The sequence below is a fragment of the Halictus rubicundus genome, chromosome 12 (assembly GCF_050948215.1).
Source record: "Halictus rubicundus isolate RS-2024b chromosome 12, iyHalRubi1_principal, whole genome shotgun sequence".
Taxonomy (NCBI): domain Eukaryota; kingdom Metazoa; phylum Arthropoda; class Insecta; order Hymenoptera; family Halictidae; genus Halictus; species Halictus rubicundus.
In genome coordinates this window covers 2,595,320-2,623,089 of record NC_135160.1, presented here as the reverse complement: position 1 = coordinate 2,623,089, position 27,770 = coordinate 2,595,320, and the positions used below count along the sequence as shown (strand labels likewise).

The 27,770-nt window shown below is 44.9% G+C and overlaps 2 protein-coding genes across 8 annotated transcripts; one reads left to right on the top strand and one right to left on the bottom strand.

Annotated features, from left to right (window-relative positions):
* Positions 1–622: 622 nt before the first annotated feature.
* Poe (E3 ubiquitin-protein ligase-like protein poe) lies at positions 623–23,568 on the top strand. Of its 3 annotated transcripts, none has more exons than XM_076797669.1 (45): positions 623–914; positions 1,076–1,173; positions 1,273–1,727; positions 1,822–2,352; positions 2,471–2,634; positions 2,728–2,962; positions 3,048–3,162; positions 3,305–3,459; positions 3,582–3,750; positions 3,833–4,062; positions 4,139–4,262; positions 4,330–4,556; positions 5,028–5,237; positions 5,360–5,547; positions 5,652–5,793; positions 5,914–6,191; positions 6,262–6,571; positions 6,661–6,818; positions 6,906–7,136; positions 7,230–7,441; positions 7,530–7,707; positions 7,820–8,101; positions 8,238–8,429; positions 8,517–9,247; positions 9,336–9,538; positions 9,622–9,781; positions 9,872–11,253; positions 11,342–11,499; positions 11,609–11,957; positions 12,121–12,310; positions 12,398–12,787; positions 12,870–13,447; positions 13,541–13,657; positions 13,935–14,147; positions 14,807–15,019; positions 15,117–15,291; positions 15,381–15,531; positions 15,629–16,007; positions 16,088–16,390; positions 16,481–16,713; positions 16,820–21,254; positions 21,351–21,805; positions 22,057–22,381; positions 22,474–22,633; positions 23,036–23,568. In XM_076797669.1, exons 1-45 carry the CDS (start codon positions 793–795, stop codon positions 23,098–23,100), a joined length of 16,371 nt encoding a protein of 5,456 aa, XP_076653784.1. In that variant the 5' UTR covers positions 623–792; the 3' UTR covers positions 23,101–23,568. The 3 variants fall into 3 exon arrangements, with proteins under 3 accessions (XP_076653784.1, XP_076653783.1, XP_076653785.1); XM_076797668.1 differs by having other exon boundaries at positions 7,796–8,101; XM_076797670.1 differs by lacking the exon at positions 13,935–14,147 and having other exon boundaries at positions 7,796–8,101.
* Positions 23,292–27,770, bottom strand: Wds (WD repeat-containing protein wds). Of its 5 annotated transcripts, none has more exons than XM_076797677.1 (9): positions 27,065–27,770; positions 26,415–26,565; positions 26,152–26,248; positions 25,906–26,069; positions 25,660–25,749; positions 25,266–25,405; positions 24,901–25,132; positions 24,724–24,811; positions 23,292–24,613 (listed from the first exon to the last, which is right to left on the bottom strand). In XM_076797677.1, exons 2-9 carry the CDS (start codon positions 26,505–26,507, stop codon positions 24,513–24,515), a joined length of 1,005 nt encoding a protein of 334 aa, XP_076653792.1. In that variant the 5' UTR covers positions 26,508–26,565; positions 27,065–27,770; the 3' UTR covers positions 23,292–24,512. The 5 variants fall into 5 exon arrangements, with proteins under 5 accessions (XP_076653792.1, XP_076653793.1, XP_076653790.1 ...); XM_076797678.1 differs by lacking the exon at positions 27,065–27,770 and having other exon boundaries at positions 23,292–24,429; positions 24,499–24,613; positions 26,415–27,054; XM_076797675.1 differs by lacking the exon at positions 27,065–27,770 and adding an exon at positions 26,636–27,053.

Genomic DNA, 27,770 nt, shown 5'->3' with positions numbered 1-27,770 from the left:
CAAACCGCCACGCGATATTAGATGCTCACGCTATACGCGGCACAACGCGGAAGCTATTAGTAGCCAAGCGACAGTTTGCAATGGTTCTATATAATCTTCGTCTCATTGAAAAATTAATTGTACTAAATGTAGATTTACGAAAGACAAAAGACCGATTATCATTGAACACGGTTTATGCGATTCCAATAGAAAATGCAGAGATATATGACAGAATGTGAATGAATGGCTATATATGTGACATATACAATTTCCATGTATATAGCTGTGTGAGATAAACATGCAAATGCGAACGTAACGTACTTTGTATATATCTATATATATATAAACGCGTTCGAAATTTTGATTGGTAGGATTTTACCAATGGAATGAGAAATCGTCGCTAGGCAGCTTTCGTGTATTCGCGATGAATATTTTTTTAAGAGAAAAATACATGTAGGCTTATAAGTAGATACACGGATATGTATGCGTGAACGTGTACGTATACGTATACGCATGCGCGAGAAAAGTTGGCCGATATCTCACCACTGATATGCACAAATGCTTGTATGTAGGTATATATATTTACACGACATACATAGGAGCAAGAATTTCGTATGATTGTGTAGGTGTTTTGCTTAAAAATTGCGCAGATGTTGGTACGTATTGAGGTGTGAAAACTCAAGAAAGACAAAGATACGCGATACGTAAAAGAAACGTCTGTACACGTTCGTACCTGAAAGGGTAACTGGTAGGTAGATATATACTGACATCGGGTGGAAGAACTGTTTCGAATAAAATCGAACAGTTTCGAAAATGGCGGCCAAGAGTGGTGGTAACGATGAATGGTCATCGATAATGAAACCAATATTAGCGGTATCGCAAGGATCGTTCGACAAAACCGATATCATTAAATTGGCGAAAAGCATTGCCAAGAGGTAAGAATCCCTTTTAAAATCAGCAAACATTTTTCTACATGTACGAATACGTTTCTCGAGAATCGTGTACACTCGTGATGACAGCCCCGAAACGGATGACTGTTCGTTTCCATCGTTTCTCGAGTAATCTTTCTACGTCGTTGTTTTTCTGTTCTTTTCAGCGAAAGCAAGTTCGTTTCCCATCGAGAGCAATATGAAACATTTTATACGTCGGTTGCAGCTCTCGCGGCGGATTATTTGGCCGGTTGTGCCAGTACCTGTGAGTTTCTCCTTGACTCTTTTCACGGTCACGACGAAATGACAAACGCTTGCGTCGTTTTGATTTCCTCGTTTTTCCTTCTAATTTTTTGATTTTCAGTACCGAAAAGTCAAATATCGATAGTCTGTCAAGCATGCAGAGTACTCCTGCAACGTCTCGTAGACAAATTATCTCGACACAAAGTACAACCTGGAGACGGCGGTTCTGCTGTTTTAAGTACAAAGCAGTTGTTGTTACCCATACATGCTCTTTGTATCGGTCAATCCTTACTTTCATCCAGCGAAGAAGCAGCCTTGCTGGCTATCATAAAAAATTCGAAAATACCTTCTTACATTCAGTCTTCTCCGTCCGAAAGCGAAAAGGATGTTTCTCAGAGCTCGAAAGATGCCGCACGAGTGAGAGGCGATCTATCTGGCAGCATTCTGGAGCAATTGACGATGCCTTTGCAAGATTTTGCGTGTATGTCGGTACCCCTTGTCATTGAAAGTCCCAATGACGGAACTGGTACAAGCGGTAATGACGGCAGCGTCAACGAGACCAATTCAGATACAAAGGTTGGTATATATTATACTGATGCTGCTATATAATTGAAATGTTCAAAATTTTCAACATACGATAATCTCAATCGATGACATTCTGGTTTTGCAGGCAACGTTTGTGGCAAATAATATAGGTATTCTTCGAAACATGGGCGCGGGCGATACCCTCTTGGACATGTGCTTAAATCTACCACATTTGTCGCGTTATACTAGAAAATATCAGGCGTATTTGAACAAAAAAGGTTTCAGTTTACCAGCGAACGCCGCGGAAGCACACGGTATACGACACAGTTTACATTCTGTAGCGAGCGACATTAACATCGTCCACAATGTGATGTCATTGCGTTTGCTGGAACCTTTGACACCCGCCAAATTAGAAAAGCTTTCGACACTGACCATGTCTTGCCTATATTGTTCGATCGTTTACGCGACTGCGTCCAGTATCGTTGGAATAACGACTGCTGTGTCGCCGAAATGTAGTACGAATACTTCTGCTGGAGCGCAAACGAGTCAAAGCGGTGTAAAGGATACAGAGGAGGAGGAATACGATACACTGGCGATCACGGTAGTCGAGAAAAGTTTGGAAATATTTGGAATGGTTTCGAATGTGATCAAGAACAGCACGCGAGCAGGCGGTCATGTAAGAAATATTCAATTTATGCTATATTGTACTATAGAACGAATTATTTGTACAATAGTTTCTTCGAATCAAAGTTTATCTCGTGCTCATTGATTTCATGTGTTCACGTTTCTAACAGATTTTGCAAAATCATCTGCTTATCGGGGTATGGTTACTAGTAGCCGGTTTGCAAGCACATCTCTCTGTCAGCAGCTTTAGCGCGGCAGATAAGGGGAAAGAAGAAAAGGGAAAATCACCGAGTAAGGCACGCGATGGAACGACGCGGATTAATCTAATGAAAGTGTAAGCAACCTATTTTTGTGGTTTCTGTAAGCATTTTGTAACGATGATCGATGAAACAACTGTCCTATTCATCTAATTCAACTTGGATTTTAGACAACAAGGTTTCGGAGTGCTCTCGGTTGCTTTAGCTTCTCATGCGCTCGCGTTGATGAGCGCGCTTTTAGAAGATGTGTCGGTTGAAGCAGTTATTGATCACACGGTTCCCCCAGAACCAGCACCTCTAGACATATTATCTACTGCCAGTGCGCTTCAAAGAGCGGTTACTTTTCTTCAAGCTGTACCACTCAATCACCTCCTGTTTTATTTGGCTACTATCAGTTATAGAAAGGTTGGTATCGGTATTGGTAACCATATCTGTAATATATGTATGACAAGTACTGTTCAATATTCACAAACGAGTGGATTTTACGCAGGCCTGTACATTGAAAAGAGTGCAAAAGCATCCATTTGAAGGCGATGCTCTAAGTCAGTCCGATTCCACGACGTATTACGAGGATCTGTTGAGTTGCTCGGACAACACCGACGAAGGTAAGGAAACGCTGAGATCAGAACCGAAATCGAATTCTCTGTCGCGGTTAATATACAATACTCAGTGATGTCGAGACCAAAACTGTTTGTAACGAACAGTCAAAGCATGTCAAGAATACAGTGAAAGCTATTGTGTCGATAGAGGAGGACAGCGAACCGATTTTGGGTCTATGGTTTGAGGAAACTATTGCTCCGTCGGATGGCTCGCCTGCAAACGGCGCGAAAGAATCCAACAACGAAACAAACGTTGAACGTACAGTAACCACTATCGTTCCCGATAATCGTGAGCCGCATGGCGTAAGAATCATCTTTCTTTCGTTTTGTTATATCGAATTCGATCGAGTTGTTTCTCTTTCTCTCTCTCCCTCGTTTCTTCGAAAACACAATAAAAAAGTTAGTTTGTTTATCCGTTTTTACAGTATATATCGCTGGCAACCAAGATTTTCCAATTTATGAACCAACACTTGATCGGTAGTAAAAGTACGTACGTGCGAGAGTACGTGGTAAATGGCTTGGTCGAGCAACAGATGGTAATATTAGCGGCGATCATCAGAGATTTGGATCATGAGACCGCTAGAACGGAAACCGGTAACTACAATATTAATACAATAGTTGGATAAATTCATGTTGCGACGGGATAAAAATAAAAATGAGTTTCAATATGTTCCAGGCACCATCTCGGTGTTTTACGGCGCCACCTTGGGCGCTATGTACTCTGAGTTCTCTCAAGCACTGAGTCGTTACACGCACAACTTGCTAGCGCGGAACACGCTAAGCGAAAGCTTGCAAAACACTCTTCTTCAACATTTAGGCGTGAATCCATGGTCGGGAACGGACAGTACGACTTCTTGTACATGGCCGCTTCAAGTCTACCCGAGAACCTTGAGCGTGTTGGCGCAGGTGTGTATTGTTTCAGGTTTGTGATCGCGATCGATATTGTAATCGCAACAGCGGTATCATTCTTTTTTTTCGGTAGGTTCTCCTCTTGAAACCGCAATCGGAGAAAGAAGCAGCTTGCATAAGTATATGGCATCGTTTGGTCACGACCATGGTAGAAAATGTATGCAATCCACCTTCCACGTTCGAGGCCGAAAACGAAGGTAAATTATACAATAGTATAAGAATACACGTATAACGACGAAACGAATCCAATCGATGCGTTTGCAGACTTGAACGTGGAACACGCACAACTGGTGTTGATTCTGTTCCATTCGCTCAATTTGATGCAAAAGAAGTCCGTCTTGCTCGTAACCGGTAGTGGCGCGGTACGTTGCAGCGAAGCCGTCAAAACTGCGATGAGGGATTCTCAGCTACTGCACTTGTCGCGATTATTACTACTGCTAGAATACATGATGAAGCATCTTTACGACGCTCCTCCCGCATTACTCAAGCAAGTGCGTATCTACCCTAATGTAGATTTTACAATTTTGATAGATACACTTACATAGCCTTACAAAGCATTTGTACTCGTTTCCCGTACACATTCGCTTGTACATATGTAATTTTATTGTTTACTATTTCTATTTTTTTTTTTTTGCTATTTCTTGCTGTCGAGTTCCATTTCATTCTTAATTTTTCTCATTTGGAACGGGAATACGAAATATGAACGTTACTCGTATTACATTGAGTTACGTCGAAGCATCGAATGCAAAAGTAATTGATCTATTTGCGATCGCTCTCGAGCGATGCGGCAAGATACCAGGGCCACCGAATCGAAAGGCACGTTCGAGTGGTAGTAAGAGTCTTGTACATTTTCGTTACGACGTTAGTTTCTCGATTGTTTGACGCTCGCTCGTGTACGTATGTGTGTTGGATTATGAAGTATTAAAGCATCTTTGTTTCGGGACGGGCGACAACGCGTTTAGGTCCAATGGAATCTGTTTTCGGCCACGAGCTTGGTTTGCGACGCGAAGGACGGGAACAAACAAACAGCCCGAGTATTTACACCTTGGACCGAAATCGAGGACAACTATCGGAAGTTCGGCAACCAAGACGAGTTCTCGATGAAACCGAGATTTTACAATCTTTCTACCACGGATTTCAATAATCAAAATACTCCCAAGCTGGATGGACTGGTTGGTATTAGGATGTTTTTCACGGGTAGCGACGTTCAAGCGTTGAATATTGTAATTGTCGCCTCGAATTGAGATACCTTTACTTTGCGAATAAGAAACGTGTGTGTCGGTGTTATTTATAGGCTTGCAATTTCATTCTGGGCGCACCGGATAAAATGAGATATCCCCTTCTGGTCGATGCGTTGATAAATATATTGAACGTCTTGAATCAAACAGACATGCAGAGAAAACCAGAAACCGATGGCAAAGAGAAAGCACCATCGTTCTTGGGATTGTGCGCGATTCGATATTGCTTCTCTATATGTTGGAGGTATGTAATACATAATAACGATGTATTGTAGGAGACAGTCAGTGTGTTATTATGGTTTAGCGACGGATTCGCGCAGATTCACTTTATGCCGATATTGCCGACAGGTTGTTGTTGATGTTACCACCTTCTACATCGTATATGGACACGTTGGCTCTCGGCGAAGAAATTCCTGCTGGACCAATGTTACTTCATTCTCTGGTTTGGGGACCCAGAGCCGCGTACAAGACTTTCACGAGTTGGATGAAGGTACGGTCGCCACCGTTGCTGTGCACGGGAATCTTCCGATTTCTCTGACGATTTGCAGTCGCCGTAGACTCGATGCGTACCAAACCATAATACGTACATAATATATGTGCTCTTTCGCAGGACTGCTTGGTCAGGCAAGGAATGTACACTCAATACGCGGAAAATCTTCTAAAGACCGTGTCTTCTACCGTCAATTCTATCAAATACGATGTTACGATCGCAAAGAATTGTATTACCACGTTGAAACCGGAGACGAATTTTCCGAACAACGTGATGCCCAAAAGCGCTTTACCCAAGCTGAGTTCGTTGTGTATTTTGGCTGCGATTGTCGGCAAGTTGCAAGTTCTTTTCGACGATAGTATATCAAAAAATCAAAACGAAAACATCGAGAATGTAAAGTAAGTAGAATCGAACGAAATTGAACGAAACACGGTTAACGTAACATGAGATCTATTTGCTATTTTTTAGGAGTGCACAAACCAGCTCCGAGTGCGGGGCCACAAACGCACCAAAAATGATCAGCAGCATTCTTCCGCGTGTACTTTCGCTGACCGAAGCTATCTTGGCTTCGTGCCGATCCAGTATACTGCATCAGATGATCGAATCTCTAGAGCAAGACTGCAAATTCGGGCCCCGGGATTACTCTATACTCAACGATATTATTTCGATGGCGGGCGCGAATTGGGCGACCGAAGCATCTTTGATTACTTTCCTACCAAACTCTGTAAAGTCTGTCCTCGACAAATGGAAGTCGATCAGCGTTATTCACATTCCTTGGGTGAGTGTCGCGATGTCGCTGTTGTTACGATTTCGACTGTTTCAACGTTTCAAGCCTGTCTGAAAGTTTGCATACTTTTCTGATCTCAGAACACGTACGCGAACGATATTATTCCGGCAGAGAGTTACATATTGGCTACCGTGAACCATCACGTGAAATCACTGTCCGACTATCCAACGTTCTCCATCAATCCTTCTTTGAAGAATTTACTGCACAGTTTGGTCAACTTTATGTCCGAATATGTCACGTGAGTTGTGCGCGTATTTACCGTTTTCCATTTTCGGGGTGCTTGATGTATAGCCAGGATGAGATGATATGCTAATCTTGTCGATAGGTTCACCACAGCTCCCGAGCACACGGATCGGATTCAAGCTTTGGACATCTTGATCGCGCTGTCGATGGATAGTCGCACCGATTATCTCCAGCATATGGCGAGTAGAACTCTAACCGAACTTTTGGGCGACAGTGATAACGAGATGCGTCAATTACGGGAACATCTTTACATTTTGAATCAAACGTACAACTTGATCATCGACTATACGAGCGACGTTCAAGAGCCCGTAAAGTCAGTATTCGTGGGTAACCTGCGATTCGATTAAAAAGGTACACTGTTGTTGGATGCAACGTGATTTTCTATAGAATTTCATCTACATTTCAGTATCGTTGTTGACGAGAAGATCTTGAAACGGTGCATAAAGTATTGGGAACAGTTGTTAGAGAAACCGGTCGGATGCAGGGCTTTGAACTTGTTCTTCGCATCAAACACCAACAAATCTCTTGTTTCGGTGTTACTCTGTGTGACATCCCCGCAGACGTCGAGACAGTTTGCTACTCACGTGTTGCGTTTCTTTAACATGCTGTTCAAGATGGGTGAGGAGTCAATTTGAATTCGCGTGCTCAATCTTTTCGCTGGTAATCAAAAACCGTTAACGTCCATTGTTATTGCTGTTGTTCGCAGCTGAAAAAGGAACCGATGTGTCGCTGGAACGTCTTTGCGCGTCTGTGTTGAACTTGGCACACGTGGAAACCGAGAAGCTGCAAGCATGGCTGAAACAAGTCATTTTAGGAGGAACGAGTATTTCTCCGAGCGCGTCTTCGACCAACATACAAACACCAGCCGTAGTGACATCGAACGCGTAAGTATACGTTTAGAAGAGGACGAAATAGAGTAGATTAGAATAGGGAGTACTCATCGAGATATTGGTAAGCGTAATGTATAAATAGGTTGGTTCTCGTTCCGGGTATCAGCGAAGACAAACAGAAATCGGACGAAGTGAACAACGTATCGAACAACGAACAAGTACAGTGGGCGATCACGTTGTCCGATGGTTCGGAGAGTAACAATCAGTCGGCTAGCATTACCGATGAACAACAGCAACAACAGCAGCAGCAGCAACAACAGCAGCAGCAACAACAACAACAACAGCAACAGCAGCAACAACAGCAAGCCCAACAGCAGCAGCAGCACTCTATGCACGAATATAGCAGACTCTTGCGAGCGCTTACAAATTATATAGTGAAGGAAAAGAGGTAAAGTTTCTATTGTGCATCGGGTTGTGTTTGGAAATTTGGATTTCTACAAATATATTGTAATATTACTTGTACTATAGAATATATCGTAGATGTAATAACACTGTTTGCGCGTTTTTTTCCGGGAATATCACAGCGACGTGGACGAAAGTGTACCAGTCGCTATATTACAAGCTCTCATACCGTTGGCTTATCAAATTCTGTCTCCCACCATCGAAGGAAACGGTTTCTCGGAATTGATGAACATCATGTCGACGCTGGCCGATGCCGGTTCGGAGAAAGGTCATTCGTTGCTGTTCAAAGCTGCGATCGAATGGATGGAACTATGGTAACATTGTTCGCGAACCGTATCTAGAAGATTTCCGAATCGAAAGTGAAAGATGATGAGTTTATACGTTTCTGGTTGTGTTCACAGTAAGGAACAATTGATGAGCAAGGACCATCAGACGTTGTTGGATAAGCCGTTGGCGTTCGTCGAAGCCAGTTGCTGCATACTGAATTACATAGCGGATGTTGTAAACGCGGTTTGTCCTCGATCTATGCATTCGCAAGATAGAGCAACCAGTCCACCGTGGGAAGGTACCACACCGATCAACGACTTGAACGACAGCGACTGGGTCGATGACATTCCGCACGAGGACGAGGATAGCATCGCCGAAGATTCCGACGAGGATAGTCTTTGCAACAAACTTTGCACGTTCACGATCACACAAAAAGAATTTATGAATCAACATTGGTATCATTGCCATACGTGCAGTATGGTGGACGGAGTCGGTGTGTGCACCGTCTGCGCTCGCGTCTGTCACCGCGGACATGATGTTACTTATGCCAAGTACGGAAACTTTTTCTGCGATTGCGGCGCCAAAGACGACGGATCCTGTCAAGCGTTGACAAAACGTAGCCATCAGACGTCCGAGCATCAAAGCAACGTTACCGTCGACGCCGGAAACATAGCCTCCAGTTCGATCGGTGGTACCAGCGGTGTTGGTACCAGTTATGGGAACGCGCTCGGAAATTCGATCGAGAATCGAGATCTTCTCACCGGTAACCTACGTAGGCGTACGTCTAGCCCGGTCTACTTTTACGACAAGCAGGAACGGCAAAGTCGTGAAAAACAAAGAACCAGCTACTTGTCGAAACAGCTGGGTGAGCGATTATTTCAAACGTAAAATACTGGTTCAACAAGGGTTCACGGGTTCTAATGGTATATTATGTCTGTATAAATGTTTCGCAGAAGCATCGAAGGACTGGATACAGGGACACCTATGGAAAAGCGGTTTGGTACCGTCGTTGGTAGATTTGGCACGTGCTTTGGTGCCGGCCGTGGATGCATTTTGTCAGAAAAATTCGGCGGTTGGCTGTCACGCGCGTGCCCAGGCGGCGCTCAAACAATTGCACACTATCGAGAAGAAATGCGAGTATACCGATCAATTGATGGTACGTATATTTATATACATACACCTGCATGTGTAAAATTTCTCGATCGACACCGATTCCTCACCGATGCTCTGTCTCTACAGCTTCCTACGTTGGGCTCGCAAGAAGGTGCGTTCGAGAACGTACGAATGAATTATTTCGGAGACCAAGGACACACCATCAGACAACTATTATCCGCGCACATAATACGTCGCGTTGCGATGTGCTGTTTGTCGTCGCCGCATGGTAAAAGGCAACACTTGGGTGAGTAAATTGTGAAAGCAGATTTCTGTTGTGTTTCTAACGATTCCAACGACACCGAATGAATAATCGATGGAATTTTTTGATTCTCAGCGGTTTCGCACGAGAAAGGCAAGATAACGGTGTTACAGTTGAGCGCGTTATTGAAACAAGCCGACTCGTCCAAGAGAAAATTGATCTTAACGAGACTTGCCTCTGCTCCTGTGCCTTTCACAGTACTGTCGCTGACTGGCAACCAATGGAACGAAGACTTTTTGGCTGTGTGCGGCTTCAGGGATTGTCACGTGTTGACGTTCAATACTTCTGGAACAGTATCGGATCATTTGGTGCTGCATCCTCAGTTGGAGACCAGTAATTTCATTATAAAAGCGGTTTGGCTACCCGGTTCGCAGACTCAATTGGCATTGGTCACCGCGGACTTTATAAAAATTTATGACCTCGCAAAGGATGCGCTTTGTCCTCAATATTACTTCCTCGTGCCATCCGGAAAGATAAGAGATTGCACGTTCATGCATTCGGAGGACGGTGTCGTTTCTCTGCTGATAATGCCTTCGACCGGTTACATTTGCGGCCAAGCGATGAACGAGGAAAGCTCGACGAAACATGGTCCTTTCTATGTAACCAACATCCTGGACGTATACCACCCGGAGATCCAGGATAACGGACAGGTTGGCGGCGGTGGCGTGTCGATATATTATTCGCATGCGTTGCAGTTGCTGTTCTTCAGTTACATCTGCGGAAAAAGTTTCGTAGCACCCCTGAAATCTATCGACACCGATTTGACCACGATATTTCAAATCAATCTTGCTGGTAACAAAACTACGAACGGCAACAAATCGAATAACAATCAACCGCAGCCTTTGTACCTATGGAGCGAAGTGCCGAATCATCCTGGGTTGATTTGTTCGGCGTTGCAAACGAGCAACAATCCGGTAATATTGATGATAAAACCGGACACGATAATGATTCAAGAGATCAAAGTGATCCCAGCCAAGGCGAAAATCATGGATATGGTAGCGATAAGACACCCTAGCTCGAACGCCGAACAACGAACAACGTTGATACTGTTATGCGAGGACGGCAGTTTGAGAATTTATATGGCTGGAATGGAACAAACCGGATATTGGATGTCGCCGTCCGTGCAGCCAATGGGTACGATCGCCACTGCTAAACCAACGAGAAAGAAGAAAGTGACGAAAGCGGTGAAACCCTCGGGTTCCGTTAACTTCTCCATAGACTTCTTCGAACATTGTCAAGTGATAAACGACGTTGAATTTGGCGGCAACGATTTGCTTCAAATTTATAACGTCGCGCAAATCAAGCATAGACTGAACACCACGGGGATGTACGTTGTTTCCATGAAGACGATGGGATTTACCGTTGAAGTAACCAACAACGATGCCGTTTTAGTTATGACGGGAATCAGAGTGCTGCTTGGAAGTCAGGATGTTCAGAGGGCACCCGTTAACATAGAGGTAACTCTATTCTTCTCGAGTTGGTGTTGGCGAGTGATTTTCTATTTCTCTTTTTTTTTTTTGACCGCGTGGTCACTTTTCTTTTCAGATATTCGGTAGAACTATTTATACGACCGTAACCAAAAGCCGATGGTTCGATATCCCTTTAACTCGAGAAGAGAGTCTTCAAGCTGATAAAAAGTTGACCATCACTTTTGGACCGTCGCAAGATCACGAAGGTGTTATTATGGTAGATTCCATCAAAATGTACGTTTACGATTATATTCACGACTGTGATTATGCCTTATTTATTATTCTGATATTTATCTCTTTGCTCTTCTTGTTTGTGTGTGTTCATGCGTTTACGTGTTTGCAGATACGGGAAAACGAAAGATGCGTTTGGTTGGCCGGAAGAAATAGAAGATACATCGACCGGTCAGTCCACGGCTGCTCCGGTGGCAACGATAAACAGTGACGCGGACAATACTGTCGCGGCACCAACTCCATTATCCTCCGTCGATAGGCTGGTCGCAGGCATCCTGGAAGTTCTAGAATTATCTTTCGACGTTTCTTCGAACGACGAGAACAGATTACCGTTGAAAGCCACGACCATAGACGTCGCCTCGAAATTACTGATACTTCCTACTCCGCCAGCAGTACAGATGCATACAACCGCGCTTCTAGCCTCTCTACACCCATCGAAACAAGCGTATCATCTGCACAAGGTACACGAATCTCTGTGTCTCCGCACCACCTCTTGATGATGCCTATTCGAATAGTTTTTTTGACTCGGTACAGATTATAATCTGTGTATCTATAATTATAGATACATAGATAATCGACCGATACAAATTTGACGCGTTGCGTGTATGTACGTATTGTTGACAGGACCACGTATTGCTATCGCATGTATTGGAGTCGTTGAAACCGATGAGACAGCTTAGCGACGCCCGAGACATAGATGCGAAAAACTTTTTCAGGCTGGTGCATATCGTTCGAAGTATTTCCGCTTCTCAACCGCAAAACCTTGCCAAATTTACCGAACAGTATACAAATAAACCGATAGACGAAACCGACGGTAAGTATACTCACTGTGCAATTAACACCCTTAAGTTCCGTTATGGAGCTCGTCAATCTTATTGCGCGTGTTTTCTTGTCTGCTCAGTACCAATTTTCGAGAAAGACAGACAGAGTGTTGATCAGTCTTGTAAAACGGAGGACGAGAGCCAGCAGCATCTGGTCGTGCAACTGATGGACATATTATGGGCCTTGCACATGGCTTATCCGAAAAACATGGCTTTGGCACCGGTAGTTGTTCCGGGACTCACCAACGCCGAAGCCACGATACACGCGATCGTAGAAATAATTCATGCGTTTGCAACCTGCGATGTCGAGAAGAACGTTCCCTTAGCTGCGAAACTCTACCTCCAACTGTTACTCTCGTCGGACACAACGATCAGTTTCAGCGCCAAGCAAGCGATCATTCGTGTTCTCCGACTGAGATACAAGAGAAGGAGAGTTTACATACCGAGCCCTCCTAATTGCAGCACACCAGGTAAAGAAAAACAAAATCGTATTCGTGTGGTTCACTAGCTGAATGGTTTATTAATTTTCCGTTTGCACGGCTAAACGCGTAGGAACGGTCGTCGATTCGGAAGATAAACCGGCATCGTCGTCCGCACAATCGCAATCGCAATCGCAATCACACCGAGAAGCTGCTGCGGCTACACCGACGACCTCGGCGACATCTGCGACATCGGCGACTTCAGCGACAGCGGCGACGTCGGCAACATCGGCAGCGTCAGAGAGTCAAGTCGACTCAATCGTGTCGGTGATCAATCTGGCGGCGATGCTCGAGTCCAACAGCAATCAAGGATCCAGCACTCCACCTTCCGCAGCGACGTCGTCCGTCGCAGCCAGCAGCGGGTCCACCGGTGCTGGAAGTTCAGCTGCAGGTAGCAGAGCGGGAGGATCAGCCGCGAGAGGAGCGGTGAATTCGTTGGAAACGTTGCTCGGTGCAGGCAGTTTCCCACAGATTCTGGACGTACCGCCCGATATACACTACGAGGCTATGATGGAAGTCGCGATGGCACTTAGTTTACAAGATCAAGACGGGGGACGTTTCGATGTGCGAGCTTTACGACAGAGATTCCACCAAAACATGTCGATCTTGCAAGGGTTCGATGGAATGGTTCAGGTGCAGGGTACAAGTCAGGTTGGTAGTTCTAGGCGGAAGTTTCTTTCATTGGGTGGGTGGTGGTAGGTTGTACGCATACGACGTATCGATGATGAATGAATTAACGCGCAGGCTCAGGAAGGAGGTGGACATTATTCGGATACGACCGCTTCCGCTGGAGGATCGGACGACGAGAGATCAACAGCGGCTACCGACGGTAGCACCTTGCGAACGTCCCCCGCGGAGCAAGTGAGTTGTTCTACGAATCCTTTCGTTTGCCGAAGTAACGTTCGAGAAACTATTGATCGTATACCTTTTCTACTCTGTCACTCTTATCGCTGTTTACACGATACGATGTTCCGTGCAACGTGTGAGACATGAGAAATAAGAGAAACGGCTGAGAGAAATGTGGAGTGTGATAACGGGGTGTAGGGATGAAGGGATGAAGGGAGGGAGAGAGAAAGAGAGAGACTGCCGAAATTTGTGTGTCGATCCTTAGTAACGTTTGGGCCGCATTTTATGTTAGGGTGGTAGTGGTGGTAGCAAAGGTAGCGAGAGCGGTGGAAGTGAGAGCGGAGGAAGCGCCGTAGACAGCATGACGGGGGAGCATAATATATCAGGACGGAGTTCCGCATACGGAGACAATTTTCCCGATTCTATGCCTCCAGTCGGAGGAATTGGAGTCAGTCAAGCGCCACGTACCGAAATTAATAACGTGGGTCTTCACGCGACTTTTACCGTAAGTGCTGCCCTCATTGCCGTGATCGTGGACCAGGTTCTTGTCGTTATCATTGTTGTCGTGGTCGTGGTCGCGGTCTCAGTTATGTTCGTAATCGTGGTCATCTTGGTCGTAGTCATGGTCATGGTCGTCGTCATCGTCATTGTTCGCGTTCGCTGTATCAGTTACCACACGTCGTTACTTTTTCCCCTCCTGTATACCCTCTTGAAAGACAGTATTCGTTTATATTTAAAGCTGTATCATTTTTTATTTGTTCGGCTTTATATTTCTCTCTCTCTCTCTCTCTCTCTCTCTCTCTCTCTCTCTCTTTTCTTTTTCTTCTTTCGATATTGTATCATTTCGATGGCGAACTCTCGCGAAACAACGCTCCTCTTCCTCCTCTATGCACCATCCTCAACTCGATTTTGTTCGTTTTGCATTGTACTTGGCGGGACTCGTAAACTATCAACTGTGCAAGAGTCTGCCGTGAATGATAGTCTGTGGTCGTTGTGCATTCCTCTCCTCTTCACTTCACTTCGCATCGCTTCATTTCGCTTCACTTCACTTTTCTTCTCTCTCTTTTTTTTTTTCAATTGTCGTATCGATGCTGTTTATTAGAGGGAACATTTAAAATCGTACGCGTACACGTGCCTCTTATGAAGTTGAAATCGTTCCATTAGGTCACCGAACAGGAAGAAGGCACGGAACAAGAACAAGAGCAAGAACAGGAACAAGAACAGGAACAGGAACACACTACCGAACAGGAAAACGACACAAGCTGCGAGACCTCGACGAAACTGTATACCGTACGATTGTTGTTGCTCGACAAGCTTGTACAGTTTATACCGCATTTGGCAAACGTACCCGGAGTCATGGCCATTCCGTTTATGCAGGTCTGCTCGTTGACATTTTCGATTTGGTGCACCGTATCGCAGTCGCATCGATTTTAGGTTTGATGGGAAACTGTTGACAACGTACGCCTTGTTGCAGGTTCTGCTGTCGTTGACAGCGCACTTGGATGGCCAGGAAGAAAAAGACAGAGCTTGCGTCGAGCGGTTACTACAAGCATTGGTGAAAGAATTGGAATTGGATAAACCGGATACGCACGATATATGTCAGCGTAATAACAAACGAGAAGTTCATTTGGTTATTATCCGTTTCCTAAGTAAGTATCGTACGGTGTCGCGCATTCGGATGTTATTTTCCAGCGTGTTATTGTAATCTCGTGTTTACCTGGACGTTCACGTTCCTCAGGCATTCTAATGTCCCGCTGGAAGTGTACGGCCAAAGTGCAATCTGAAAACTCAAATTCCGTTTCACAAATGGCTGCTGCGGTACTGAGCAAAGCCGGAATAATCGACTATTGCTTGACGCTCCTGAAGGCGTTGTTAGAATATTGGAAAACGTAAGTGAACGTATTTGAATGGTACACGGTGGTTCACTGGTTCCCTGGTTCTATGTTTGTTAGTTAGCTTTTTTATCGCTATGCTCCTGTGTCGTAGGACATCGAACGAAGAAACAAATACTATTCTCGGTGGTCAACTGCTTAAAGAACACCTGACAGCTTCTCCACCGAACATGTCACCGTTCTTCCTACGGCATTACGTCAAAGGACACGCCGGTGACGTGTTTGAGCCGTATCCACAACTGTTGACCGAAATGGTGCTACGATTGCCCCATCAGGTTCACAAACACGCGGAAAACACAGCTGCGCAACCAGCCTTCGAACAACCGTGGTACTTTTATCTTTGCGAATACATGATGTCTTACCAGACACCCTGCGTCAGACGACAAGTACGCAAGCTGCTTCTTTTCATTTGCGGCAATAAAGAAAAATACAGGCAATTGCGCGATCTGCACGCTCTAGTCTCGCACGCTCAGGTAAGCTGCTTCTCCGTTCCGAGTTAGCAACGCTCGAAAGACCTTCACTGACTTCGACTTTCTTGTTCCTTTTTCCGTAGTCGGTGCAACAATGCTGCGCCGCCGGCGGTTTCGATCCATTCCAGACACGTCCGCACGCAATCAACTTGCCGTACGATTCGTTGGTCGAGTTGATCGAACATTTGAAATGTTGCGTCGAGATTGCTACCTGTCGAACTGGAAATTGGCAGCGGTTCTGTTTGAAACAGAACACCGTATTGTCGTATCTGTTCACGGTATCGACGTTGTTGGACGAAGGTGTCAGTCCTACCGTGTTGCAGCTGCTACAGTGCGCTATATGTTCGAGCAACAAATCGAAAGAGCGAAAGGATACCAAGACAAAGGTAAGATTGCTTAGAATTTGTGAAATTTGTGAAAACCAAGACGGTTCGTTGGGATTGACTTTGATTATATATCGTTTTGAATTTTTTTAGGAATCAAAATCGGGCAATACGGGAACAGCGAAGGAAAGGCGAGAACGCGAGAAATCCGAAGACTCGGACACGGAAGCGAAATTCGAAGAAGCCCAATGTCTAGCTCTGGTCGAACAGATCCAAAAACAAGTGGCGCCGAGCTCTTTGACCAAATTTATACAAGCTTTTCTACTCGAGACCAACAATACCAACGTCCGTTGGCAAGCGCACTCTTTGATACTGGCTATTTACAAGTAAGTGGCTATCTATTGTACTTGTGTAGCGTTTCGTGTTTAGCTAGACGAAAAATAAAGGGAAGGAGAGAAAAGAAAAGAAATAAAAAAGATGGTGATTTTGCAGGAATTGCGATCCAGACGACCAAGAGGTACTACTGGATCTGTTGTGGCGACTGTGGCCCCTGTTGCCCACTTATGGTCGCAAGGCCGCACAATTTGTAGATTTGCTTGGCTACTTTTCCTTGAAGACTGCACGCACCAGCAAGAAGATGCACGCGTACATGGAGCAGGCGGTCGCGGTGTTGCGCGCGCAAAATCAGTTGCTAACTCGACACCCGAACGCGAATCTGTACGCGAATCTCGCACAATTCGTCGAACTGGACGGCTATTATTTGGAAAGCGAGCCTTGCTTGGTCTGCAATAACCCCGAAGTTCCCATGTCGACGATCAAATTGTCTTCGATCAAGATCGACTCAAAGTTCACGACGACCACGCAAATTGTGAAATTGGTCGTAAGTCAAACGATCAGTCGAATCACGCTTCGTATAAGTGATCTGAAGAGGACAAAAATGGTGCGTACCATGAACATATATTACAACAATCGGTCGGTTCAGGCGGTGGTGGAATTGAAAAATAAGCCAGCGATGTGGCACAAGGCGAAGAAAATAATGCTGGCGCAAGGACAAACGGAGATCAAAATGGAGTTCCCGTTACCGATAGTCGCTTGCAATCTGATGATCGAGTACGCCGACTTTTACGAGAATATCCAAGCCTCCTCCGAGACTCTGCCGTGTCCGCGATGTTCGGCGAACGTGCCGGCGAATCCAGGCGTTTGCGCGAACTGCGGGGAGAACGTGTTCCAGTGTCACAAGTGTCGCGCGATCAACTACGACGAGAAGGACCCTTTCCTCTGTCACGCCTGTGGCTTTTGTAAATACGCCAAGTTCGATTACACGCTGACCGCGAGACCCTGCTGCGCCGTCGATCCGATCGAGAACGACGACGATCGTAAGAAAACGGTTGCGACGATTAACGCGCTGCTCGAAAAAGCCGACAGAGTCTACAAAACTCTGATCTCGAACAAGCCGACTTTGGAGATGTTGTTGATCAAGATATCCGAGCATCGGTTGGACCGTGGCTTGGAGGATGGTACGATCGGCGGAACCGGTACCGGTTCAGGTACCGGTGCCGGTAGCATACAGGTGTCCAGCGGAACCACGCAAGTCAACAGGGCGATACAGTTGCTCGCTCAAAAATATTGCGGCGAGTGTAAAACCTCCTTCGAGGACCTCAGCAAAATTATACAAAGAGTATTAGCGTGCCGGCAGGAATTGGTTGCTTACGATCGTCAGCAACGAGGTCAAAGCTCGACCTCTAGCTCAACGATCGGCAACGAATCGTCCGCCGCCGCTACCGCTGCCGTTGCAGCTACCGCTAGAGAGGAATCCTCGTCGTCGCCAACAGCAGCAACAGCGACCATGACATCGTCGTCGGCAGCAGTTGCGGACACCACCGGTGGTGGTTTCTCGGCAGCCACATCGGAGGCCGCGACAACCGAACCTGCTGCCGCGTTCAGTAGTCAGGGTGTCGCCCCTGTTACACCGCAAACTGTGGGTCGTTGTTACGGTTGCGCGACCGCGGCCACGGAGCATTGCTTGACTCTGCTGCGCGCCCTCGCCACCAATCACAGCGCCAGAGAGGTGTTGTGCAAACAAGGCTTGATCCAAGAATTGGTCGAGCACAATCTACGAAAAGGTACGGTGCAGATGCAAGAGGAGGTTCGCCAACTGCTCTGCCTAATCACCAGAGACAACCCGCAGTCGAGCAAAGAACTTTGTTCTCTGTTAACCGAGCGAATCACCCTTACGCTTCGTGGTCGAGTGCCCACGTCGGATCTGTCGGTAGCGGTCCGTCACGAAATGGCGTTGCTGGCTGCCCTCGTGCAGAAGGAGGACAACTGTTGGGAGCAGAAGCTGCGTTGCGTGATGCAGTTGTTCTTGATGGCTTGCAAGGAATCGAAAAGTCCCGTGGTAATGGAGAGTATTATAGTGCCGTGTCTGAAGATACTACAAAGGCTGGTGAAGCCGGAACAGCCGGTCTCGAGGAAGAACAAAGACAAAGCCATCGAGACGTTGGCGACCGTGCAGCCGCCCGAAGGTATCACCATCGACGTGAACAAGTGGCTGAACGGGGATCCGAAGCACTCGTACTCCGAATGGATTCGTCGCATGCCGAGAAAAAAGGCCGGGCCGCCGACCGTGAAACCTTTGCAGAAAGAGGAGACTCGGGCGCTCTATCTGATGGAGAAGTACGGGCACCGATGGCGTAACCGATGCGCCAGGCAGCAAGGCGTGCAACCGTTGAAACTGGCCGACGGTGCTTGGTTGAAGGAGGTCCTGTTCAATCCGAGTTCCCGACTCGCGCGACAAGTAGCTTGCTACATGATAGAGAGCCTCTGTCAAGGAACCGAACGCAAGAAGGAAGTGCTTGTGCTGCTCACCTGCTATCTGGAGGAATTACGCACGGCCGGCGAGAGCAGTACCGAGTTTCTCACCTTGTACGAGAGCTTGATCAGGCAGCCACCGTGGAAACAGTTCCTGGCTGTGCGCGGCGTGATGACCTTGCTCGCGGATCTATTGACCAGGGAAATCGAACAGTTGCATCGGCTCGAAGAAACGACGTTGACCAGCGATCTGGCGCAAGGTTACTCTCTGAAAATGCTGACGGAACTGTTGGCCACGTTCCTCGAACAAGAGAACATCAAGCAACAGTACAAAGGTCGGCTGGTGGGAGCCGTTCTGAACGGATATCTCTCGTTGAGGAGGTTGGTGGTGCAACGGACGCGGCTGATCGACGACACGCAGGAAAAGCTGCTCGAGCTGCTCGAGGAGATGACCACCGGTACGGAAGAGGAAACGAAAGCGTTCATGGCGATCTGCGTCGAAACCGTGCAAAAGTACAGCATGGAGGACGTGCGCACTCCGGTCTTCATCTTCGAGAGGCTCTGCTCGATCATATACCCGGAGGAAAACGATATCGGCGAGTTTCTGCTGACCCTAGAGAAGGATTCGCAACAGGAGGACTTCCTTCAGGGCAGAATGCTTGGGAACCCGTACAGTAGCCTGGAGCCTGGTCTGGGACCTCTGATGCGGGACGTGAAGAATAAAATTTGCCAGGACTGCGAGTTGGTTGCCCTGCTGGAGGACGATAACGGTATGGAGCTTCTAGTCAACAACAAGATCATCAGTCTCGATCTGCCCGTGGAGGAGGTGTACAAGAAGATTTGGGTTCTGGAAGGCGGCGGGTGCGATCCGATGCGGGTGGTCTATCGAGTGCGGGGATTGCTCGGCGACGCTACCGAGGAGTTTGTCGAGAGTTTGAACGCGAGCACCGAACAAGAAGTGAACAACGAGGAAGTCTACAAGATGGCGAACATTTTAGCGGATTGCGGAGGGCTGAAAGTGATGCTGGATAGACTGGCCGCCATACAGGATGTGAACCGAGCTCGACCCCTCCTTCAGGTTCTCCTGAAACTGTTCCGATTGTCGGTCAAGGTCAAGAGGAATCAAGAGGTTCTAAGTAAACCCGAGCTGGGAGCGGTGACCGTGTTTCTGGACGTACTGCAGCGCTGCCTCGAAACCGAATCGGAGAATTCCCAAGCGAAAATCACCGAACAACTTTTGGACATCATGGAGACGATTCTGACGCACGCAGCCTCGCAGCCGCTCTCCAGTTTCGAAGCTTTCTCGCGCACCTTGGGCGGACCCGAGCACATCAAGTCGCTTCTCTCCTGCACTCAATCAACGGCGGTCAGACAGAGCAACAACGTTCTGGCGCATCTCGCCCGAGTCCTCGCTGCGCTCACCTACGGCAACCGGGAAAAGATGGCTTTGCTCTGCGATTACTTCGAGCCGGTCTTGAACTTTTATAAGTTCGACTGTGTGCATTCGCCGGAAGACGAACAAAAGCTCGAACTGTTCTGCGTTCTCACTCAGGCCATCGAGCGCAACGCGATCGGGAACACTCTGAAAGACTATATCATAAGTATGGGCATCGTGAAGGACGCTTTCGAGTACATAACTGTGCACGCGCCTTGCGTCAAACCGACCCTTTTGCGAACCGATAGCGACGAGTTGAAAGATTTTATATCGAAACCGGCTCTCAAGTACATTCTACGATTCCTTACTGGACTAGCGACGGATCACGAGCCGACGCAGCTGGCGGTCTCGCAGATTGCGATCAGTATAATACATAGACTGGAACAGGTGTCGTCGGACGAACACGTCGGTTCCTTAGCAGAGAACTTGTTGGAGGCGTTGTGTACGAACAAACGCGTGGCCGAGTTGATCGAAGAAGCCCGGCAACATACTCGCAGCGAGAAGAAACGGCTGGCAATGGCGATGCGAGAAAGACAATTGGGCGCGTTAGGCATGCAGACGAACGACAAAGGTCAAGTAGTGGCCAACGTAACGATTCTTCAGCAAATGGAAGACCTGGGCGAGGAAACGGGATTGGTTTGCGTCATTTGTCGCGAGGGATACAAGTTCAAGCCAAACATGGTAACGATAAACAACATCCTGACACTCTGACCGTCTTCTTTCTTCCTCCTACAATAGACAATGTACAACAATAAGTGTTCGTTTATTTGATTTTAGGTTCTGGGCATTTATACGTTTACCAAACGTTGCAACGTGGAAGAATTCGAAACGAAGCAGAGGAAAACAGTAGGATACACGACTGTCACGCATTTCAACGTAGTTCACGTAGACTGCCATATGTCGGCTGTGAGATTGGCACGCGCACGGGACGAGTGGGAAAGCGCAGCCCTGCAAAACGCAAACACCAAATGTAACGGACTTTTGCCGCTGTGGGGACCGCAAGTTCCAGAATCGGCTTTCGCTAGTTGTTTAGCAAGACACAATACCTATCTGCAAGAGTGTGCTAGTCACCGCGACATTTCGTACTCCTCGACTGTACATGACTTGAAATTGTTATTGTTGCGATTCGCTCAGGAAAAGAGTTTCCACGAAGACACGGGTGGAGGAGGACCTCAATCGAACATGCACATGGTTCCTTATTTGATTCACATGGCTCTCTACGTAATCATCACGTAAGATCAAGCGTCTCACTATAATTTTATTGTACAGGTAACCCTCCTATAACACGGTAGATAGGTTCCTAAGAAAATGCCGTGTTGTATGAGACCCAGAGCCAGTACAAAAAGGGGGGTTACGTACAGGTAGCGAAACCGTGTTATAAGATGCCGTGTTGTAGGAGGGTTACCTGTATTTTTAACATGTTTTCTTTGTTCGCTCGCGTTGGTGTTTTATCGTATCGATCTACATTTTTTTTTTTATATAGCACACGGTCCGCAGCGCGAGAAGATAAAGCGTTAACCGGATACTTGGAAGTGCCTCCCGGCTCTGCGTGGCTCGAGAGTTGCTACGAAGCGGAAGGACCATTTTACCAGTGTACCATGTCTCTCCTACTGTTGACCCCGGCCCGTTGGGAAGCTTATAAAATCACTCATTTGAACAGATTGATCGTTCTCGCCCATCAACGATACCTTTCACCTTCGGCCCCTACCAAGTCTGTCGTCGACGTTACCATCAAGGATTACACAGCGTATAAGAGCGCCTTGATATTCTTTGGTCTAATCGATGCTATTTATGCGAACTTTTTTAAGGTATACATATATACCTACATGTATAGAATATTTGTCTCTAGAATATTGTCTAGAATATTTGTGTTTGTTCACGGTTCATTGTTTCATTCTAGAAAGTTAACGTGCTCTCCGACGATCAGTGGCCTGCAGTTTTAGCCGAATATATTAGACACAACGACGAGGCCATGTTGAAAGCTTCCGAACGTGTGCTCGCTACTTATCGCGATGAACTGTTACTTTGTACGTCTTTCGAAGAGTTCTGTGACGTTGTCGGTAAGTAACAGAAATAACAGAAATGCAGTGAATTCTCATTACGAGTCAGTGTCAACCTTACAATTTGGAGTCAGTGGAAGTATCCACACCACCCCGATGAGGGGCCGAAGCTCGAGAGCCGTCTCTTGAGCTACGTGCAACATTGTATCGGAGAGAAACATTTTCTCAGTCTTCTTGTCACTATCGCTTAGTAGTCATAGGCCTTTATGACTTTTAGACGGATATGACTCTTAGACTTCCAGCGTATCCTGTGTATTTCAAATGCGACGCTCGGTGACAACCTCAGATTTCGTCTAAGAGTCAGTCATCAGAACGGCGCAACTGACTCGTAACGAGAATTCACTGTAGCGATTAGGAAACGGTAGTTGCAGTTGCAAATTGCTCACACGATCTTCATTGCAGGTTTGTTGGAAGACATTACGAATCCTTCTACGTACATGGCCGACATCATACAAAGTGTCGGTTAGAAAATAATCTGTTGGCGACTATGAATAGGTTGATTCAACTGAATCGAATCGAATCGAATCGAATCGAATTAAATTGAGAGGAAGAAAGAGAGAGAGAGAGAGAGAGAGAGAGAGAGAGAGAGAGAGAAAGAGAGAGTGATAAAGAAATTGTTCTTCTACATAAATATAACATTTGTCCACGAACCTTCGAATTTTGTTTCTGTTTTATTTTTGTTTCTATTGGCTTCGAAAGCATTATCATCGCGTGTGTCTACCATACTAGCTCCTTCGATGACGAGTCTCGACTAATATTGGCTAAAAGAAAATACACTTAGTATTCTCGCTTTGTAAATTGCGAGTTAACTTGCTTTTCGTAGAGAAAAAAAATCCATTTACAACTACTATATATTACCGCGCGTGTTGTGTTACTCGACTCTATAATTGTACGTTGGAAAAAGAAGTCTGTGCTTTAATAAAATACGAAATATCCATTCGTAGTTGTTATTTCCATTCTTAGAAATATGTATTTCTTTTCTTACGCTGGTGCTTTACGTTGTTGGTCTATTTAAGTATGGTTTTAGAGATGAAAGGATAAGTCGAAATAAACGGGATGGACGGTGAATAAACATGCTACTGCTTTCAGGTACGAAAATATATGTTTTATTCTCGATTTATTCACATAAACGTTTTCGATACAAGCATCATTTTTTATTAGTTTTTTCTGTGTTTTTCTGTCCTTTTTCTTCGTATAGTAGTCGAGATTACACACTATATGTATACGCGATGCTTGTAAAACTTGAGACATTTCTCTATACGTTTTACGTATCGTGGATGCCCACACCCACACGTACGAGCGTCTATGACTTTGATTGCGAGCGAATGAGACGGATAAGACGGAAAATGGGAGGGCAAAGGGTCTCGGTGTGTACTTACGCTTTCGACTGTAAGGACATAATGAAATATTCGAGAGTTTCATATGTGACGCGATCATAGAAATGGAGCAATGATTATTTTATGTATATAATAAATATCGAAACGATGAGTAACAATCATTCGCTTACACGCAGTTCTTCTACCAACGCGATATCTTATACTCGCGTTCCATTAATTTTTCGTAACCGTTAATTCAAATTAAGCTATTGCCTAGTAACTTAAATCTATTCGACGTAATGAGTTCTAGTTCGAATGTACATAGGTTGACACGCGTATATGTTGGAATGTACGCTTTCTACGTTGTGTTTTGCGATAATAAAAAGTGATATATCACTTTTCATGATTTTACACGGAAGACGAGTCGACCGACGAAACCACGAACAATGCTGCAAACGAAAATTGTGGAAACGTCCAAGACTAAAAAGAAAAATGTCTTTAACGTGCATGAACGCATTTTATACAAGTCTCTTGGACATGGTAAACAACCTGTCTTTCCCTATTTATGTGTCACTCTTCCATAATTTAATTGTTTTATCGTTCTCAAGAGCAGCCGAAGCAATAATGTTATCCGTGGGATGACAGGTTGTACAGAGTACGACATCTGCGAATTAATGAAAAGTATTCGAATGAATACATTGTATTGTATTGTATAATATAGATGTTTTCCTATCTGGAAAACTTTTGCTCTAACACTCGCAATTATTACTGTACCTGTGTGACCCTGCAGTTTTTGAACTATCTCTTTGGTCTGTAAATTCCAGATATATACCATGTTGTCTTCCGAACCTGAAACGATCCACTGTGAACAGTAACGGAAAATCGAATAAATTTACGAAACCATCAAACGACAAATATTATAAATTACTGTAATACGCAGGATGCACGCACCTTTCCTCCTGTCACTGAAAAGTTTGCGAATACACAATATTTCTCGTTTTTATGACCAGTATACGTTTTCAAACATTTCCCTTTGCTGTAGTCCCAAAGTTTCAATGTATTATCTAACGTAGCTGCTAAAATATATTTTCCATTTGGCGAGAACTTTACGAAAGATACGGGTGGATTGTCGTCGTCTATTAAAGTTTTTAGACACTGTCCCGATGCTGTATCCCAAATTCGACTGCATAACGATGTATCGATTAGCACAATAGTTTCATTACTCGTTTATTCGTTGAACAGTACTTGCGTACATACATTTTTGCGTAAATCATCAATTCGTCGTAATACTTCTACAACGATTCATTTGTACTCACCATAATCCGTCGTAGCTACTAGAGACAATCAATGATCCATCTCTATTAAAGTGTACTGCGCTTACAGGATCCGAATGGGCGGGTAACGTTTTCAAGCACTTTCCAGTCCTTACATCCCAAATTCGAACGCTTTCGTCAAACTAACGATAGTCTTTATAATACCAATGTTCTAAGCAGGCATGATCGAACGAACGATCTACACGAGCAAACTTCTTTTTATGTCGACATGTAACGTACTCTCTGTGCATGCAACGTATATACGTATCTTGAATTTTTCTTTGTATATGATTCTCTTTGGCTTTCGTTTATTTCCTTTTTTTCTTTAAAATGTACGAAACATGCGCAAACATATAGAAGCCTGTACATGTAAAAATGCATATGTTGAAATACTTACAGAACCGGATACTATAAGATTCGATTGTGGATTGAAATTGCAACAAAATACATAGTTGCTATGACCCTTCAATGTCTTTAAACATTTGCCCTAAAAACAAAAGGAATAAAGTACGAAAACATACAAAGACATAAATTTAATCGTTGATGTTAACATGTATTAAAATGAAAGGAGAAAAGTCATTTTCCAATATATTTCGACGAGTTAACTATTGTAGGATCTATGTAATTGTGAATGCAAACTTACAGAACTTAGTTCCCAAATCTTCAGTGTTTTATCGTCGGATGCGGATACCAATAATCTACTATCACTGGACCAGCCAACATCGGAGATACCTAGTTTATGACCAGATATAGTTTTCTCAAACTTCCCATCGTAAGATCCCCATATTTTTATCAATTTATCGGCAGCTAAAAATAAACGATTGAATTTAACTGTCTATTCGGTATTGTATTCGGAAAGAATGTTTTAACTAAAGAAATTTTTATTTACAAGAACTCGCAAGCCATTCTCCATTGGGACTAAATTTCACAGAAGAGACTGCTTTAGTGTGACCTGCCAAAGTGTACTTTAGGGTATAATTTGGCTTCTGAAAAGAAAAGAAAACAAAACAAAATATAATAAAGAATACATAATGTTCTACTAGGTAAGTCTACTAATGATACGACATAAAAAAAATGTTTAAATAAGTGAAAAACGATACACAGACGACGAGGAAACAGGAAAAGAAGTACTGCATGCTTCGTTGTACTCACCAATGTTGAACTACTCTTGGTTCCGCTGGAAGGAGCAGCTGCCGTATTATTGACGGATGTTTGATGTCCTGGTGACGGTCCGAGCGGTACCATTTTTCCGATTGTTCCGATCGATGTATCAACAATTTATGGTATAGAACACGGTGCGTACCTACAAGTGTGGGCTACGATAAATCGCACAACGAAACACTGACGATTCTCGGTGTTTTTTCCATTCGAACCTCGAATAAAAGTCCAGAAGTAATGTGCACTTCCACGTTAGAACAACCAAATTTATTTTGTTTCGAACAAGTATATTCAACCGTGTGCTGAAGTTGTAACGTACATAAAGTTCTTTCTTAGATATATAGTTTTACATCCTTCGGTTCACCAACGAACATGTGATCAAGAAACATCTTGTTGACCATTGCTACCTACCGAGCGTCGAACTACGGAATTCAAAGTTCGTAAGAAATTCTCAAATTCTGATTCCTTATTACTGATATCTGCTTTTGAATTTCGTCTCCTATTGTTAGCATTTACATTAATCAATTAGTATCCTGGTAAGTAGAAACTTTGAATTGTTTGCGAGAATCTCGGTATGCATGCACTTACATGTGTATGCGTCTGCACGTACATACGTACAAAATAAAAAACAATAAAGTCGCTACCTTCGTGACATTCGAGGATCTGTAATCAGTGTCGTCAGATGAGGGGAGGGAGCACGAATTGAGGGGAAAAAGTTAACCTCTCTCTGCCAGTACTGGCCAGTACCGGAGTATGCACGACAGAGACGAAACGGAAGCGCGGGGAATATCACGGTAGAAAGGGAAATTAAAGTGGGGGAGCAAGTCTTGATCTGACGTTACTGTTTGTAATCTGTGGTGTTGCGTGATCACGCGAACGTAGTTATTATGACGCTACAATACCATATGTGCAATTAATGGCGACAGGAGGGAAACTTGAATATAAGATGTAATGTCTGTGGTTTAGATCATAGCTGTATATTCTATATATATATATATATATATACATATATTTTATTCGGGCGCAATAGTTTAGAATATGTAAGGAAATAACCAGAGATAGAGAATGCCCACGGAGATCCTCGACGAAATTCTAGTTAGGGTAAGAATTATAGCCGCAATGTTGCCGCTTTATAACTATATAACCTAGACTGACAACAGACGCGTTCATCGCGCGCCACATAAGTTGGATACATGGCCGCATCTGTAACAGGATACTCGCCAAGCAAACACATGGAACCTGAAAGTTGCTCAGGTGGTGTTAGAGGCGCAATGTTATAGAAATCGTGAACATCTCCATCTATTCGCATTCTCCTGTAATAATCCACAAGTGGTTCACCCTGCTTACGGT